At 42.3% G+C, this 18,772-nt stretch overlaps 2 protein-coding genes across 4 annotated transcripts; both read left to right on the top strand.

The window, feature by feature from the left end:
- The first annotated feature begins 659 nt into the window (after window positions 1-659).
- On the top strand, window positions 660-15,818 carry LOC135496600 (alkaline phosphatase-like). Of its 2 annotated transcripts, none has more exons than XM_064786003.1 (9): window positions 660-817; window positions 8,496-8,716; window positions 9,114-9,291; window positions 9,716-9,888; window positions 10,072-10,279; window positions 13,366-13,506; window positions 13,923-14,114; window positions 14,493-14,603; window positions 15,054-15,818. In XM_064786003.1, the coding sequence occupies exons 1-9, from the start codon at window positions 730-732 to the stop codon at window positions 15,335-15,337; spliced, it is 1,596 nt and encodes a 531-aa protein (XP_064642073.1). In that variant the 5' UTR covers window positions 660-729; the 3' UTR covers window positions 15,338-15,818. The 2 variants fall into 2 exon arrangements, with proteins under 2 accessions (XP_064642073.1, XP_064642072.1); XM_064786002.1 differs by lacking the exons at window positions 13,366-13,506; window positions 13,923-14,114; window positions 14,493-14,603; window positions 15,054-15,818 and adding exons at window positions 10,880-11,020; window positions 11,230-11,421; window positions 11,838-11,954; window positions 12,172-12,791.
- An 831-nt stretch (window positions 15,819-16,649) lies between these two features.
- Window positions 16,650-18,663, top strand: LOC135497083 (beta-1,3-galactosyl-O-glycosyl-glycoprotein beta-1,6-N-acetylglucosaminyltransferase-like). Of its 2 annotated transcripts, none has more exons than XM_064786792.1 (3): window positions 16,650-17,406; window positions 17,889-17,932; window positions 18,286-18,663. In XM_064786792.1, exons 1-3 carry the CDS (start codon window positions 16,667-16,669, stop codon window positions 18,609-18,611), a joined length of 1,110 nt encoding a protein of 369 aa, XP_064642862.1. In that variant the 5' UTR covers window positions 16,650-16,666; the 3' UTR covers window positions 18,612-18,663. The 2 variants fall into 2 exon arrangements, with proteins under 2 accessions (XP_064642862.1, XP_064642861.1); XM_064786791.1 differs by having other exon boundaries at window positions 17,889-18,136.
- The last annotated feature ends 109 nt before the right edge of the window (window positions 18,664-18,772 follow it).

The raw sequence follows: 18,772 nt of genomic DNA, 5'->3' as shown, positions 1-18,772 counted from the left end.
TCCAAAGAAGACGCTACAATCGTCATCAAGGACATGAAAATGGCCTTCAAAGACTACGTTGTCTTAGGAGATCGAGTGAGGTGCACGATTTGATTTAAAGATGTCCTGCCACGCCAGCTGGTGTACTCGATACTGCCCAGCCGGAACTTCTCTATTCCAGACTCATTTTTCATCGGGACGTTCACTACACCCCGTTTTTTAAAGCGTTTCGTGACAGGTTTCCTTTAAGTTGTTGGGGCGTTGCGATCCCAGTCTAGTGTGAGAAGATGACGCCAGTGTAGTCTACACCATCCATTCTGAATTCGTTTTGAGAACGAAACAAACTCAACATACTTACATGTATTATGCCTATTTTGTCTTCATGCCGGCTTGAATGAGACGATGATGATATTCTATGGCCTGAATCAAATATCAATTAAAAGTCATGCAAGGAGAATACACGAGTTACGTGTCATATCTGTCGGGGAAACATTCGACGTACGCCTCATCACACTACTGTCCAGTCATTGCGCCGGATAATGGAACATTCGAGTATTGCACCTAAAAGATTTGCGCGAGACTCGATATCGGAGCGACACGGGAGGTTTCTCATCCACCATTCCAGTATCAGCCGGTATATTTACTTCCGAAGATAACTCATTTCAAAGTTCACCTAACTGATGACAATCAGCTATTCCATTCATCACGACAGTGTTTCGAGTTCTCATTTCTTGAGAACACTTTTGGAGAATGGATTACAAAGCTGCTTTATTTTATTTCATTTTATCGGCAGTAACATCAGGAGGGAACGGAGCGCCAAAATCACGAAAACTGGAACGTAAGTCACGTTCTTTTATAAGTTCAGCAAAAGCGATCGTCATTTTTATTGTTCGGGGGTGTTCTTTAACCAGGCAGGTTGTGAAATTAAGTAGTTCAGAATTTTCGTCCGTAAACTACGAGACTTCATAATCAACAGGAGTGAATGAAGCACATTTACGTTTCGGAGAGAATTGTTATCTTCGGGTATATAGTGAAATCTAAGCTGAGAGGTACATCCATTGCGTTGCTAAGAAGCCTATATATCAAGTATTCTTGCATAGATATCACTATTGGTCATGACCTTCCCTGTCGGGCGTTTCTTGCAGCCCTAAAGATGTACTAAAAGGCTCGAGTCAAATATTATGTTTATTTTGCCTTTGGCACATTATTTATCTTTCAGTTTTCAATATTTTAAATGTTCATTTGCAGATATTTCGTGTATTGTGCAATCTTAAAATACCTTCAGAATATCCGTAGGATAAAACGTGGCTAAAGGGGAAAACCAGTTGTTTGTTGGATTTCCGCTTTCTCTAAAATGTTTTCGTCACAGAAAGAAGTCAGTCCAGAATCAAATAGGCCAATGCCATGGATGCGGTAATTAGGCGTGTTAGCTTTTTTCCCCAAAATGTAATTTAAAAATATCATACAGACATGTAGGTCTTGGCCCGGCACGGGGTCTAAGTTAACATTTTAATGCATCTCGAAACCCAACCCTTTGAATGATTTTAGATTGAGTCATGCTTTCTTTCTTGTATTTTGTTTTTAAGAAAACTTAACCGTCACAATGGAATACGTGCTTATGGTATGAGGTCAATGTCAGCACGCTTTTCTGCTTTTTGGTTACTCCGTATAGTTTTGTACTTTAAGGTTGAGGTTCACTTATGACAGAACTACTGTGCGCTTCCAACAAAAAGATCTATAGCATACTTATCACAAAATGGTACCTATTTATTTCAATTTATGTTTTAGTTCCAACCTTTATCTTCCCACTCTGCATAAAAAATTATCAATTTTGATCTGAGAATAGAGTTAATCAGAGGTCATAATATGAATTTTTGACAATCCTGCAGGCTGCGACATGTGCAGGTGCTAACGATCCGCAATTTTTTATAAAAATACATCCCATGTAATTGGTATAAACAAATTAATGCCCTATAAGGCATCGATTTACAATTTTCTGAATATTGCCTTTTTCCGGCCAAATTAGGCAAATATTTAAAAAAGCGATCGTTAGCGTATGCACAGATGGCTATATTGTACAAAAAGGATTTTTCAAATATATCCGCATAAGAGAAATTTTGTAACCAACGTAATGGATAACAAGCCAAAGAATATATAGCGGATGGGATCTACACGGTAGTGGTCAACAACCTCTTGGACCTTGGAAGTGCTATCTTACACTCGGGCAGAAATAGAATGCATATGATATATGAGAGTGCATGTAAATTGTTACGACTGCAAATAAATATTTCTGTTGACAACAAATGCACAATTAAATATGATGTGCATTTTTTTCTGACACTGCCTGATCTATATACCCAGGGTCAGTTTGGAAACAATCACCCCATATAGTTAGCCCCATATCGCCTCATTAGACAAACAATCTGTAAATCTACCAGCATCATCCGCAAACAAGATGTGATAATGAGGTCATAATAGTTCATTAAGAGAGCAAAAATTAGCCAAAATTAGTGTTTTATGTAAATGCAACAGAATTCCCAGCAGATTATAGAATACTGATATACAGAAGGCTGTCATATATATAAATCAAACAGCCTCCATACTGAACTGATTCTACTAGATTGGTTTCCTACTTTGCCGCTGCTGCGGCAAAACTACACGTGGCTCCAGCGGGTAGTTTGTAGTTTATATTAACCGCAAGCACAGTTGGTTGGGGGTGGGATTATCTACACCAATTATTTATCACCACATAATCTGCCGCCATTCTGCGTTTTTTGCCCTCACCGATTTAAGCCTATAGACCATCCTGAAATGTTTCATGGGGCTCTTTGAAATCAAGGTTTTCCCCGATAGACTGTAAAACATTTGGAATTTAGACCGAGGTGCAAGCGGGCCAAAGACAATAGACAGTGTATTGGACTCGACCTCAATTCTTTTACATTGTAACTGCGAGGTGAGGGACCAGTTAACCATGTTAGCACACACGCAATCGCTACGTTGACTGCAACATTCAGAAGCAAGTACTCGGCAAGTGAGTTTTCACCGACCCTAAGACTATAAAAGCCGTTTTATCCAGACTTCCAGGTCACCTTTATATATAAGAAAATATTGAAATGTTGTGGGTAATGGTATTTCCCGATAGATCCCGCGGGTCACACACCCGGGTCAGGGCCGTGATAATCTCTTAAAGAGAATTTCGCACGAGCAATACCATGCCCTTCCCTCGCCTCTGTCGGTATCAAAAGCACTTGATGCATCGTCAATCTGATAAAACCCTATAGCGGGCGCTCGTGTCGACATGTTCATCAGGCCGAATCAGGCTACTGATCTGTGTCGGACTTAAAAACAGGAAATGAGAAGGAAAATTTCACCGCTCGAGAAAAGTGAAGAGTAGGCTGAATCGCTGGTCGCACTGAATCCCCTTTAATGATGAGTGCAGAGATATAGATTCTTCAAGTAGTTGACCGCCCATAAACCTATCACCGTAGACAAGTGCGGAGACAAATATTGTCCTACTTGAGAGGGCTAAGTTGTAAATCATCTTATACATTTCACAGTTGCTCTAAAATCATTTGGTGGACTGTATGCGAATGGAATTTCGGTTTCATTGTGCTTGCCCAAAATTAGCGCCGGGGTTCAATACACATACCACCTCTGGGTCGAGGGTCTAGACACGGTCGAGTGTGGTAATAAATCTGTAATAATATCAGAAAAAATTATAACATTGGAGTAAATATAAATATGATGAATCCGGTCATAGACTATGATTTATTAGGTTGCAAATTCAATGGCAGACTTGGTTTTTTTGGCATGATCATGGAGAAAGTACCGGTATATACACCAAGTTGCATGCATAACTATTTTTTACAAACTACCGTTACGTTGCAATACAAGTACAAATTTGGCGTCGTTTAATTTCAACATTCAGAGGATTAAACGATTGATGGGGGACGCCCGGGGTGTCTATAAACCGAAGACCAAAGACCGAAGACCGAAGATCGAAGATGGAAGACCCCCCCAAAACTATAAAACGAAGATCCCCCCAACTATAAAAGGAAGACCCTGATGTCAACTATAAAACGAAGATCCCCCCAACTAGAAAAGGAAGACCCTAATGTCAACTATAAAACGAAGATCCCCCCAACTAGAAAAGGAAGACCCTGATGTCAACTATAAAACGAAGATCCCCCCAACTATAAAAGGAATACCCTGATGTCAACTATAAAACGAAGATCCCCCCAACTATAAAAGGAAGACCCTAATGTCAACTATAAAACGAAGATCCCCCCAACTATAAAAGGAAGACCCTAATGTCAACTATAAAACGAAGATCCCCCAACTATAAAAGGAAGACCCTAATGTCAACTATAAAACGAAGATCCCCCAATCTATAAAAGGAAGACCCTAATGTCAACTATAAAACGAAGATCCCCCCAACTAGAAAAGGAAGACCCTAATGTCAACTATAAAACGAAGATCCCCCCATCTATAAAAGGAAGACCCTGGTGGTTTTAGACCCTCAAGTTCAGTTACTGCAGACTTGCACGTCATAACACGTGACTGAGCATCTGTATTTCAACAAGCAAGCTAGCCTGAGTGCGGCGTAGTGACATAGGAGATCAGATCATACACACACATGCACATAGAAACAGCTTCTGGACGAAGCTGAGGGCTGGCTATGATGAGTACAGTGAGAAACTAGGTCATATTGGAGCACGGCTGCATGGTAACAGGTACGGGGCTCCCCGCCTTATGTAAACTGTGCCACTAAGCTGCTAAGGCTAGACACGACTGGTGTAGTACCCGGTACACTTACTTTCTCAAATCATTAATGTAGCATGGACCGAAAATGAAAACAAACTGTGCAGTAACTGAACATGAGAATGAAAACCATCAGGGTCTTCCTTTTATAGATGGGGGGATCTTCGTTTTATAGTTGACATTAGGGTCTTCCTTTTATAGTTGGGGGATCTTCGTTTTATAGTTGACATCAGGGTCTTCCTTTTATAGTTGGGGGGATCTTCGTTTTATAGTTGACATTAGGGTCTTCCTTTTATAGATGGGGGGATCTTCGTTTTATAGTTGACATCAGGGTCTTCCTTTTATAGTTGGGGGATCTTCGTTTTATAGTTGACATTAGGGTCTTCCTTTTATAGATGGGGGGATCTTCGTTTTATAGTTGACATTAGGGTCTTCCTTTTATAGATTGGGGGATCTTCGTTTTATAGTTGACATTAGGGTCTTCCTTTTCTAGTTGGGGGGATCTTCGTTTTATAGTTGACATTAGGGTCTTCCTTTTATAGTTGGGGGATCTTCGTTTTATAGTTGACATTAGGGTCTTCCTTTTATAGTTGGGGGGATCTTCGTTTTATAGTTGACATTAGGGTCTTCCTTTTATAGATGGGGGGATCTTCGTTTTATAGTTGACATCAGGGTCTTCCTTTTATAGTTGGGGGGATCTTCGTTTTATAGTTTTGGGGGGGTCTTCCATCTTCGATCTTCGGTCTTCGGTCTTTGGTCTTCGGTTTATAGACACCCGGGACGCCCTGGTGTTTGCAGCCCAATTCCTGCAGCAGAAGGGACTAAAATGCAACGTAAGCACCAACACATCGTACAATTAGGTCAGCCGGTCAACACTTCGCACAAAACACCTTTTTTTTCGTAGAGACCTTCATCGGTGCTCGTATGAATCACTCGTAACTAGATGGTAGAGAACAAAACACTTAAACAAATGGAAACTTTTTCAAAACCTCACGTTCTCAGGCACTCGACCAGCACTTTCACGGTCACATTCACCCCGCGCTCTTCAGCTTTATTCAAATCCCTGTTCTCAAGTCTTCCGAGACAGGCCGAGAAGATGTTAATGCAATACTGAATCAAGGAGGGCACGAGAAGTGCGAAACGATTGAGTTCATACGGGCGTACGAAGAGGTTAAAAGGATGTCCAGGCCATATTACTCCCAAACACATCTCCTATATCATAAAGAAGGTGCGCGTTTAATCGGCTAAATTCGCGCGTGGTGAGTGTAATATACTGATTTCCCCTCGAATTAAGTTATTAGTAGTAAACCGTTGCTAAAGCTGCCCCTACATGGGCTTGGCAAAGTTCTAAAGGTTAAGAAAAAATGTAATGGAGAAACAGCTTAGAAAATAGATCCGGTCCTCGCTTTCTAATCACGGTCTGAGACCAGTTTTTCATCGCAAGATACGTATCCATTGGAAATGCGTGGGCCAATCGAAGGAACATTGATCGTCCACAAATGTCGCTGCACCGGAAGTGCCGCAAAAATGGCTACGGAACTATCTAGTTCGATACTTTTCAAAGGCCTAACCTCTAGCAAGTGGTTCTATTTCATTGTACGACGAACAGTTATCCAATACCAATACATTTGTAGGTTGTCACGACTTCCGAAACGAGATGACCAGAAATATCCACCTACGAATGGAAAGGGACCGTGCGAATAATCCAACACCCAACGTGTGATTCCTCTATCTGTATTTTTATAAAGGCCGGGTGTATTTGGCAAGCCGCTCGCCGAACAGGCATCTTTTTTTTGTCCTGTTTGGAGAGCCGCTTGCCAAACAGCACTAAAAATCAACTCTGTTCGGCAAGCCGGGCTTGCCAAACAGGGCAAAAATACTACCCTCTTTGGCGAGCCGGAGAGGTTACAACATGTTGGCCAATCAGAGAGCAGTGACGTCATATTCGAATTTATATGCGCATATTTATCAATGGCCGACTTCCCGCTCTCGATTCAATTTCTGTTACTAAACTCGGGTTTTGGTCAATAATCCATGAAGAAGCATGTACATGGACATGACTGTATGGATCTACAAAAAAAGTCATAAACGTGATTTAACTGATAAGCATGTTAAATGCATTAGTGTGCATTTCTAAAGGCGTTTCACTGTAACTCCAGTGTTGCTGACCGTGTTGCCACGAATGATAATGAGCTCCTGGATGGTTGAATATGCATGAGTTCGGCTCTCCATCTTGGGCAGAAAAAAGGCGCTGTTTGGTGAGTCGGGCTTGCCAAATAGTCACTTCCTTTTATAAAAGGCAATACACACCGCCCAATGTCCGTTAACATTTTGCTTCAGTTAATAATAATAATATTGTTTATCTTGTTGGCATTTTGATGAAAACGGGGAGTAGTTAAAGAGGACACGACATTGGCGCCACAAGCTTTTGCGAAAAAAGCCACATTTTAGTTTTGCTCAAGGCCGCTTTACACATGAAACTTTTTCCAATGAAACATGAAGAAACCTTACCTTTGACGTTTACACAATGAAACACTATGAAAATTTTGAGCTGATTTGGTTTCTCAAGGTTTCCTTGGTGTTTCAAGGCAGTTGGTGATATTTCTGGCGGGAGTCTGTCATAATTTTGAGGAAAATCATGAGTGCAAAGATGGACGAGAATGAAGCTGGTTGTGTTGCGGCTTCCCTGGTTATGATCTTAGTAGGCAAAAAACGATTACTCGATAGCGGGTGCAATTGAAAGAGATTTAAATCTTTGTGTCGATGCCGAATCGGCTTGGAGCGAAAGAGTTAAAAACATATCGTATCATATGATAATATTCGCGAATGAACGTGGTGGTGAGTTTCACAGATCCCCGAAACGTCAAAGAGAACGTCTATCCCATTGTTCGACACCGTCATCAGGAGGTCGAACAATGGGATAGACGTTCGCGTTGACGTTTCGGGGATTGGCGAAAACTCCCTAAAGCGGTGGGAAATCGCGGCAACAATTGATTACAACGCAGCCAAAAAAACCTGAACATCAAATCAGGTCAGTGAATGTACAAAGATTAAGTATATCCACTTGTAAATAAACATGGTTTACATACAATTAAGATGACACGGAAACTTGCTTTGATAACTAAACACTGTTTGGATAGATACCAGGATGGCCTAATTTGATAATGCACCCTGCTGTCGCAAATTAAGTAAATAAAGTGCTTATTTGACGCTGGTGCTGTTCGTATGGTGACCTCGGCGTACTTAGTATCGGTTGTCGGAACATGTTGGCTCCGCGTCCGATTGGAACAAAGTCCTTCCTTGACATAGAACAATTTTATCGATGGAAATGCTTGCACAATAAAACAAGGTTTATAATGAAATGCATTGGCAACACCAATGGTTCACCTTGGTGTTGCCAATGGAAAAATGTTTTAAAACATTTAAAACCCACCGTCAACTGCAAAATAAGATATTGAAACCAAACAGATGTCAGATACCAAGCAGAGATATCTAGTATGTTCTCAGATACTCAAAAAGTAATTTCATTTCATTACGCAGATTAATTACGCGTATATCTTCTATGTTTCTCATTTGTCGAATATGTTATAATTATGTGGGAGTTTGAAGTGACGCACAAGCCCAACATATATTGTGTATCGCACTTGTTACCATGATAAATAAATGAAACTTGAATTATATAATCTTGTGCTCCATCGATCGCATGAGAAGACGAGAGTCTCGTCAAATACTAAATTCTTGAATTAATATTTCAGTTCGTGATGTATGGAACAAGCGGGCATCAGAAGAACTGAATAAACGACTAAACTTACAACAAAATAACAATGTTGCCAAAAACATCGTGATGTTCATGGGGGACGGTATGGGTATTCCCACGGTCACGGGGGCCAGGATTTACAAGGGGCAAATGGCTGGAAACTCGGGAGAGGAGACCGTACTCAGTTTTGAGGAGTTTCCTTATGTTGGCCTGGCGAAGGTTTGTATTCCGCATTCACCCTTTGACTGTCTCCTGCGCTTGCTCCGCTCATTTCTAACGTGTGGGTAAGGGTACACACCTAAACCTTTCTAGAATTTTCAAAAGCTCAAAAGCCTATGCATATGTCTCAGAGTGTAGAATCCCAAGTCAGTCTGCAGTGCGTGTGAACATTTGACGAGCGGAAATGTAATGTCACCGTTCCGGTACTTCAGCATAGGAAATAGCCTGTGGCAGTATTATGGCCCTGATGAAGTAAATTGTCGGAAGCGATAGATACACAAGGGGAGGGTGCACGCAAATATCAAGAATGGAAAGAATATTACACCCCTTCAAACTTACCAAAACTAAACAAGGTCTATAGATATCTTTTCGAAATGTGTTGTCGTTAATGTTTCAGACTTACAACACAGATCGTCAAGTACCCGACTCTGCCGCAACAGCCACGGCCATATTTACCGGCGTCAAAACGAGGTTCGGGCTTGTTGGTGTCGATGACAGGGTAATCAGGGGTGACTGCGACTCCTACCGGCCAGAAATGGATTTAAAAACAATTTTCTTTATCGCAAAAGAGGCAGGTGAGTAAAATACAACAAATGAGCGGGGCCCAACCGTTTGAATGCAAAGACTCCGGGAGAAGGCGATGTGATCTGTTTGTTTGTCGCCTATAATCATCCCAACGTTGTCATTGGGATCCAACAGAAAACATATATGTTAAAATAATAAAATGTTGAATGGGGTATCCACAAAAAAAAATGTCTGGGGAAGTTCCCTGGGAAAGTGAGGAAACAAAAAATATATACAAAAAATATTCCCAAATTTCGTAGCCATTCGCACGCATGTCATTCCGAGCCAATTGGCAAGTCTTCGAGACAGATAAACGGCCATGCGTCACCTCATCGCCGCTGCCTCATGCTTCAGCCCTTCCTCCCCCGGTGATGAATGCCTCCCTATTTAATACCGTGGTGGGCAACGGGCTATCGATATCCTTTCTTTCTTCAGGCAAGTCAGTTGCACTGGTGACCACGTCGCGCCTAACCCATGCAACCCCTTCCGCAGCGTATGCGCACAGCCCAGAGCGCTGGTGGGAGAAGGACGACAAAGTGCCGAAGGCATGCAGAGGAAGGGTAGCTGATGTTGCTAGTCAGTTTGTAACCAATGCAAAGGATTTCGACGTAAGTTGTGGTCAACCATCCCGAGAGTCATTAAGGATATCCATGGTCTTTTAAGTACCTTTCGAACACATTTTACCCTCATCATGCCATCTACCATATTCTGAACTGAGTAAATCGACTACCAATCTAAGCTAAAAAATTAATCCATCAACCCCTGCTTGCATGCTCATTTGTTATTTTCAGGTGGTTTTTGCAGGTGGCAGAAAGTATTTCATTCCAAACTCCGAATCGGACCCAGAGTATCCAGAAAAGATTGGTGGCCGGACTGATGGACGGAATCTAATCAAAGAATGGGAGGCAGACAAAGCGGGGAGGAATCTCACTTATAAATACGTTTGGAGGAAGAAAGAATTCGATCAACTTGAGGCTGGAAATTATGATCGCGTGTTAGGTAGGTTAAGTCAGCTGACCAGTCTTTCGATCGATTTCAGCTACAGTAAAACCGGAATTACTGAAAATCCAAAACGATGTGCCTCGTATGACCTTCATGTATAAGCTCCTGGCATCTATTTCTTTATGACATTATATAAAATGTGTCGCTTGTCATTGCATCCGCCGAGTTCCAGTTGATACCCGTGTTTCAATTGGTTTTTCGTGTTAAGGGGTAATTTTAACAGCCCCTGGATCGTGGCATGCTACTGCACTGGCGCATGGTTTCCCTGCATGACAAACGCATGAAAGAATCCGAAACCCGGCACAAGGATCATTAAGGTATGTGTTCATCCATATTTTACATCAATGCTGTCACCATTTCCACGCTTCCGTGAGTCCCGTTTCTTCTTGAACAAGCGCCAAGCCCACCTGAACACTGCCACGTGTCTTTCTTCTTGGCTATATGTTGGTGCCTGTTGCATGTGTACACCTAGACTAACGCACTGAATCTCACTGGATAGCCCTGCCAAATATTGCATGATCACTCCTCTTGCGCCTCCTTTATTCCATGAAAAATCACGCTTCCTTTCGTATTATTTCCATCTTCATTATTTTGTAGGATTATTCGACTATGATCATATGAATTATGAAGGTGACAGGGCCACAGATAAGGCAGGCGAACCAAGTCTGGTAGAGATGACCGAGTATGCGGTCAAGCAGTTGGAAAGGAATCCAAATGGGTATTTTCTCTTTGTTGAAGGTAAAGTTAAACGTTAACTTATTTGTCACTCGTGTTCTTCGCTTTTTACGACATAAGGCTTGTTTCGAAGCCTACTGACGAATCGAAATCCACCTTGGCGCGTAACTCGGGGGTAACTCGCAAGTTTTTATCCAGCACATATAAATAACTGCAGATCGTGATATGATATGACTATCTTCATGAATTCCTGTAACATTGTTAATCTTCAGGTGCAAGGATTGACCACGGGCACCACATGAACTTGGGCAAGCATGCCCTCAACGAGATGGTCATGATGGAACGGTCAGCAGAGCTGGCACTGAGCCGAGCAAGCGTAGATGACACGCTTTTCCTCGTCACTGGAGACCACGGGCATGTGATGACCGTAGGAGGATGGGCGTCTCGAGGAAATCCCTTGTTCGGTACGTTTGCTCCCGAGAGCCGGGATCCATATTAAGAAAAGAGGTCGCAGTTGACATGCGGCTATAAGATGAGACGACTCTAATTCAGGTCCTCACCCAATCTCTTCTGACGGGTCGCATACAAAGAAACAACATTCTAGAACACTCATTTTATGATATCTATTATCTATTTATTTCTTAAAAGACTGGTGGAAGACAGTTTTCGGTCCAGGCAAGCTGACTTTGGCTTGAGACCGCGCATTTTTCCTACTGATAATGTACCAGCAATAGAACATGCAAACATGTATAAGGTCAATTACGGAATGAAGGAATTGCAGAGTAATTAATTTGTAAACTGACAATTAGCCATTAAGTAATTTCACGTCGATAGTAGTCAACGAAAAATGCTAAGCAAATTACCATACAACACTTAACAGGTATAGATGACTATCAATTCGGCCAGGATAACATGCCCTACACGACGATAATGTACCAGAATGGGCCGTCAGGTATCTCCCCTGGTACCAGGAAGAACCTCTCGGGCGTCGATACAGGTAGGTAGTGTTTTTCTTAAACCCATCTTGACGTCGACGGTTTTTGCTCCTCTCAATATTATTCTACATTTAAAGGGAGTACAAGATCAGAGATCAGAGATCATTCCTACCCCTCTGGCGACGCTTCACCCAAAACAGCCAATCAGAGCTCATATATTATGTGACCTTGACCTGGATCAATCTGACCTTAACCTTGACTTATTATTTTCCATTTCAGAATCCTTCTCCTTCAGACAGCAGTCGATGGTCCCCCTAAACGTAGCGGCACATGGCGCAGATGATGTCCCGGTCTACGCGCACGGACCCATGGCCCACCTGTTTCACGGCGTGTATGAACAAAACTACATCCTCCATGCTATGACCTACGCCTCGTGTATGGACAATAGCAAAAAGCATTGTAAAGAAAGAGCAAAAGAAGCCAAGTTAATGACTTCTGGTGGCGCCACTCTATATGTGACTCTGACGTCACATTGCCTTGTTCTTCTATTTCTCAGCGCATTTCATTGATGAAGATTACCTGTTAGGCCATAAAATTGTGGTTCCGGTGTAACGCTTTTGAGTGTTCCTCATCTTTGTTTGGTAACGCTGCACGAGATGACAGACAGACAGGCTATTATTTTGTTTCCTTTTTTGTAAGAACTGATTTCTTTAAGCTATCTATTGTATGGCAGCACTGATTTTTTGGGGGGACCAAACACGTTACATCAGGCCACTGTCAATCATCACCAACGTTACATCAATATTAAATATATCGCTTACGCTATTATTGAAAACGTACAATTATCATGAAGGACCATCACTTCAGGATCTAGCCTGACAGCTGCCTATCGGCAATCTGTATTACATTAAATAAGAAATAATGAAATTTTTGTTATGAATCTTATTTTGTTATTTCTAAAACAGTGTCTTTTCGATGAAGAGGGCGAACCACTTTGACACTGTAGTTTCCTCGAGTATCCCCGGTTTCCTCCTTCAAATCAACCTATATTGTTCAGTTATATTAAGGGTCAACCAATGCATGGATTTATCTTGCATGTGCATCTTTTCAGGCTTGTTTGACGAATATGCCATGGAGTATGAAACCGACCGGAATGGTCGAATTATATCTCATCTCCTCTCTGTTGTCTAATTGAGAGACCCTGCGTTAACAGTGGTGGTAGTGGTGTGTGGGGGGGGGGGGGTGGGGGTGCGGTTGAAGAGGGCGTTAGTTAAGTGGAACAACCCCTCCTCCATTTGGAGAGCAATCGTTGCACTGATAAAGCCCTTGAGCAGAAATACGTTTTCTAAACGGACATGATTTCGACGTGTAATTCTGGGTAACGACCCTCTCATTTGAAAATACGTGAATTGGAAGCTTGATTGGAAAGGTTAACTTGATGCATGATGTCATCTTGCATGTGCATGTTTTCAGGCTTGTTTGACGAAGATGCCATGCAGTTCGAGGCATACCGGAATAACGATGGCGCCGGTGAGCCGAGTTTACACGAAATGACGGAAATGGCCATTAAACTGCTGAAGAGGAATAAGAATGGATTCTTTCTCTTTGTAGAAAGTAAGTTATTTGTCTCGAACTGACTGGAGAATGATCGTGTAGATTTTACAAATAGATTGGGAAACCCTACCGGATCTAACTTTCATGATGCATGGAGAAAGGTCTCAAGAAATGCAACAGAGCCACGTCGTTTGCGACCAGAAACAAATATGGCCTAGCCTGGTGTCCCCCAAAATCACCATTGCGCTTTGCCGAAGAATGTTTTCTTTTTTGCACTGATAACCCTGTCCCTTTAAAATCCTGTTTAGTTTGGAAGCCACGATATATAAAAAAAAAAAATTAAATCCGATGCGGACATAACATTTACGAATGGACTTATTTCCTGTCTGAATCAATAATACGATCAATACGAAATTTTACTGAAAAGTTCGTTCACAATTCTGCAACTTTTCATGCTGTGCACCTTTCTTTCCCAGGTGCGCTCATTGACTTGGCACACCATAAAAAACACGCGAAGCTAGCCTTCCACGAGACGGTCGAAATGGACCGGGCGATATCAGCAGCATCCAGGATGACCGATGAGAAGGATACGTTAACTGTGGTCACGGCCGATCATAGTCACGTCATGACCATATCAGGGTATCCTTTCAGGGGCAACTCCATTTTAGGTATGTGAAGGTAAACAAAGGACTCCAATGAAGAAAAAATGTGTTTATTTGAAATGCAAATCTCTAAACTGGAAAATTCTTTGAGTCCAAAAATAAGATTCGAGAAAAAACAAACCGAATTAAGGACGTGGAAATATGCTTCTGTGAAATGTCATCATTTTGCCTCCCATGACCTAGGACCACCTGTTTGCCATCCAGTATGGCGGGGATAAGGTCATCTTCACATATAATAGTATAAGTCACATACATTTCGCCTTCTTGTATTCAAAGTTGATAAATGTTTGACTCAATCTCGGCCGCCAAATTCACTGTGCATTTCTACATACATGACCCTACGAACTTCAAATGTTATCAACCCGTTCCATATGTTCCATGCAGGTATCTCAGGGCCGGCCAAGGCGGGGGACGGCAAGCACTACACGACACTCTTCTACGCCAATGGAGACAGCAATAATCACCACAGGAAGGATCCAATGCACGATAACACGGGTAAAGCGATACACTCTTAAAAATAGAGGTTTTTCAGCCAACACAGTTATACACACCGTAGAGGTTTTTCAGTCAGAACCCGATTATAGCGGTTTTTCATTATACCGAAAAACCTCTACTGGGTTATAATCAGTGTTGGCGACAAGTTTTTCAAAAACTCAAAAACCCTTTTTCCCAAGAGAATAGTTCGCATGATAGGTAGCGCAACTTCATGTTGAGCGGCATTGTTGATGACCTGCATGATTACTTTTTTACTTTATAACACCTTTTAATGAGGGGGCATCACTTCTGTGTGTATAATGTTCTCTACCATCTGGATTCTTACTTCTAATATGCGACTCATAGGAGATTAAAAAGACTTATAGATGTCGCAAGCCACAGCCAGAATGGGTTAGATTCAATATGGCGTCTAAGATGGCTGCCGCTACTCTGCGAATTCTTTTCTTTCAGAGGCATTTTCGTACTCTTTCCAATCAGGGATTCCACGTAGCGGAGAGACCCATGGTGGGGAGGATGTATCCGTCCATGCCAGAGGTCCGTGCTCTCACCTCCTCTCTGGGGTGTATGAGCAGAATTATATACAACACGCCATAATATATGCAGCGGGATTAGGAAGAACTACGTATATAAAAACAGTTGAGGCTGCCTCCTCCGTCTCCGCTGCCGCTGACTTTATTATTGTCCACAGCGGATTATTACTGATAAGCCATTTAATGGCGAAGATATTATTTTGAAATGTCTTGGAAGAAATACGGGTCAAGGAAAGGTCTGATGACCTTACCATGGATGGGATCTGTGTGGGCCAGTCCGCCATTGTGGATGGAAGAATACTCAAAGAAGCCGAGCGCAAAAAGCGGTGCATCCTTGCATTCTAAGCATCGTATCAATTCTTGGAAGGATGACGAAATTCAACAGAATGGTGTTTCAGAGGCACTTACCTCAAATACCAATAGTTTACAGGGACTATCTAGCCCAATACTTGCAGTCGGTTCCAATTGATGTCACGTAGTTGCAACCATAGGGCCGCACAAAGAACGGCCATTTTGAAGCAGTGTACTGGTGGTTCGTCCGAGTTTCAGTGACTGAGACGAAATAGGATGCACACTGATTGGCTGAGAGAACATTAAAATGCTGGTATCATTTTTGTAAGGTTTGCTGCAGGTAACATATCAGTTGACCACGATGTGGCATGATTGTATTCCAATATCAAAAATACATTTGTACACGTGCAAAGACCATACATGTCTTGTCATTATTTGAAGCACACGAACTCCAAATTAGTTTGTTATCTCCCCTTCACCATTGTATTGTACGCGCCGGTCACCGATCCAAAGGTTGACCGCGTTGCATAACGTTGCATAACTTCCACTCTGGGGCCAACGCGCCAACCACTGGGCCATAAAGGAATTCCCTCATGGCCGGCGGGTTAAGCCGTGCCATATACCTGGGGGTACCATACAACCATACACGTCCTCTTTTGATTACTCACTTGACTACCATGGCTATTGTTCGAGACATTTACAGCAAAGTTGTGCAGTTAATGACCAATCAAAATTGACTACATTTGCATAGTGAATCGAAGACTGGTCCACATTGACTTTGGTTGGCAGTTGTTCATCGAAAAATCAATCAAGACTTATGTTTCAGATGTGCCATCTGTCAGGGGCCGTTTCAAAATGCTGTAGTTGTGAAAAACAAAACTCGTGTTTTATTGCCCCTAGAACAGATTGGTCATCTTTAAGACGAAAGGGATACCAAAGTTAGGCAACAACGTAAAGATCAGAGCGCGCTTCCACACTTGTGAATTACACAATGGCTGGCGAATAACAATGGACTGTAATGTCCATGCAGTAAAACCATTCATGCGGGGCTGACACTTTCTCCAGGGGAACATTTTAGACTATACTACACCTGTGTATTTTTTTCCCGACAGACTAAAGGTTTGTATTATATCACCCCATCGATTTGAATTGGTGATATTGATCGTCCCTAACAATTCGGTTCATGACAGCTTGTGCTCGGTGCATATATGGCTATCATTTCACTGTAACATGTATTAACCAATGTTATATATCACGAAGTCAAATATGAACACATTACGGTTTATTTTAAAACATCATCGTATTTTACTCATGATAAATCTGGTATTGTTTATTTTTCTGTTTTGGCGAGTGAAAAAAACGGGCCGTAAATCGAATGACCACGGAATTTTTCCTAGGAATACCGATTTCTCCTGCCCCGATTTATGGCAGTCCGGTTCTTCGGGAAAGATGGCGGTCCAAAGGGCAACGGAATTCATTAAGACACATCATCGACACATGATTTCGAATTCACAGTATTCAGATTTAACTAAGGACTGCGCAACTTTTCAAAAGGAACGTGGTTACGTCATGGGTTCGATGACGTCAGAGGAAGAGGATTATCCAATCGCGTATTCAATAGTCATGTACAAAGATGTAGAGCAAGTAGAGCGTCTCCTGCGCGCAATCTATCGGCCTCAAAACGTTTATTGCATCCACGTGGATGCAAAAACGTCCAATGAAACCTACGAGACTGTCACAAAGATCATCAACTGCTTCCCGAATGTTTTTCATGCTCCGATACGAGTTAATGTAACATGGGGGAAACCCAGCATGATGATGCCCGATTTGATATGCATGGCGGCGCTCCTCAAGCACAGTACAAAATGGCGATATTTCATCAACTTGACTGGCCAGGAGTTTCCCTTGAAGACAAATGGTGAGCTGGTGCGGATCTTAAAGGCTCTTCGCGGGGCCAACGATCTGGAGGGAACTCTCAAAAGGTAAGTAGATTGGAAAGCATGTACCATCCCCATAATATATTAGGTGTAAAAAAGGCACACTTGAAATTGAATAGCTTCAAATTCATATCGCGCGGTGCGTTCTCGCAATCACACTCAGTGAAAACTTACCCTTGACCACACAATAGAAACAAGGCCCTCCCATTTCAGTGTTGGGAGGGGTACAATCGGATAAAAAATGCGGGCCTTACGCCCCTCAAAATGAACTAATCTTTTGTATGTTTCTTTTGTGTCGTCATTTCCTCTCCAGGTAAGCACGTATTTTTCTTCGGCAAACTGATACCTTTACCCACCGTGGACCAGCTTGCCAAGTATTAGGTTTTCATTGAAATACGATTTCGCTGGATTTTTTACACAACGCACGCGATCTCTTGGGTGCAGTGCTGCCATACATACTATACGCGTGGTCACAATCGCATTCAGCGCGAACCTACCCACTATGGTTTGATCGAATTTCTTTCCAGGAGAAGCACCCACCGGTTCCGATATTCCTACAAGACGAAGAAGCGTAAGCCTCCGCCACCCCTTCAGATTGTTCCGTATAAGGGAAACATGCACATGACAGCCAGCAGGGGCTTTGTTGACTTCATCGTCAATGACCCCAAGGCGCACACATTCTATAAATGGGTGGAGGACACGCGTTATCCCGAGGAGACGTATTTCTCTACGCTGCAGCACAATGCACATCTTGGGGCACCAGGGGCGTACACAGGTATGTAACAAGTCTTCATGTATGGCTTACACGAGTCTTCATGTAAGCTTTACACGAGTCTTCACGAAAAAAAGAGGTACGTAACGTAAACGACGGTCACCACCTATAACCGGGCAAGAAAATGTGTCATATTCATGTTTTGATTTCAGGCAATTTACCGGAAACCAACATCAACTCCAGGAAGCCATTTCTCTCCCGATATATGGTGTGGCTCCCCGACACGGACTGTCAGGGGAGATTTGTCCGCCAGGTCTGCGTCATGGGCGTTGGGGATTTGCAAACTTTGACCACAAGAAAAGAACTTTTTGTAAATAAGTTGCATTTAGACTTTCAGTTCTTGGCCCTGGATTGTCTAGAGGAATGGATATTTCAGAAGATGCGAGAGGAGTATGCAACAGGAAGAAAGTTGGATACAACGTATTATGAGGGGTTGGAATTCGTAAGGAATTGTAACTGCAACATCACAGACAAATAGCTGAAAGCACATGCTTGTTATCTGTTCAAAGAATAAAACATTATCAACTCCTTCGCACCCAAGACATTTTGTGTTGCTTTTCTTTAAAAGAGGTATTCAACTCAACATGATTGTCTTTTTGAAATTCGTCCCGAGCCCCAGTTGATGCACATGAATGTATG

Source organism: Lineus longissimus, chromosome 12 (genome assembly GCF_910592395.1).
Source record: "Lineus longissimus chromosome 12, tnLinLong1.2, whole genome shotgun sequence".
Lineage (NCBI taxonomy): Eukaryota > Metazoa > Nemertea > Pilidiophora > Heteronemertea > Lineidae > Lineus > Lineus longissimus.
Note: the sequence above shows the minus strand (reverse complement) of the source record. Positions and strands in the feature narration are given on the sequence as shown.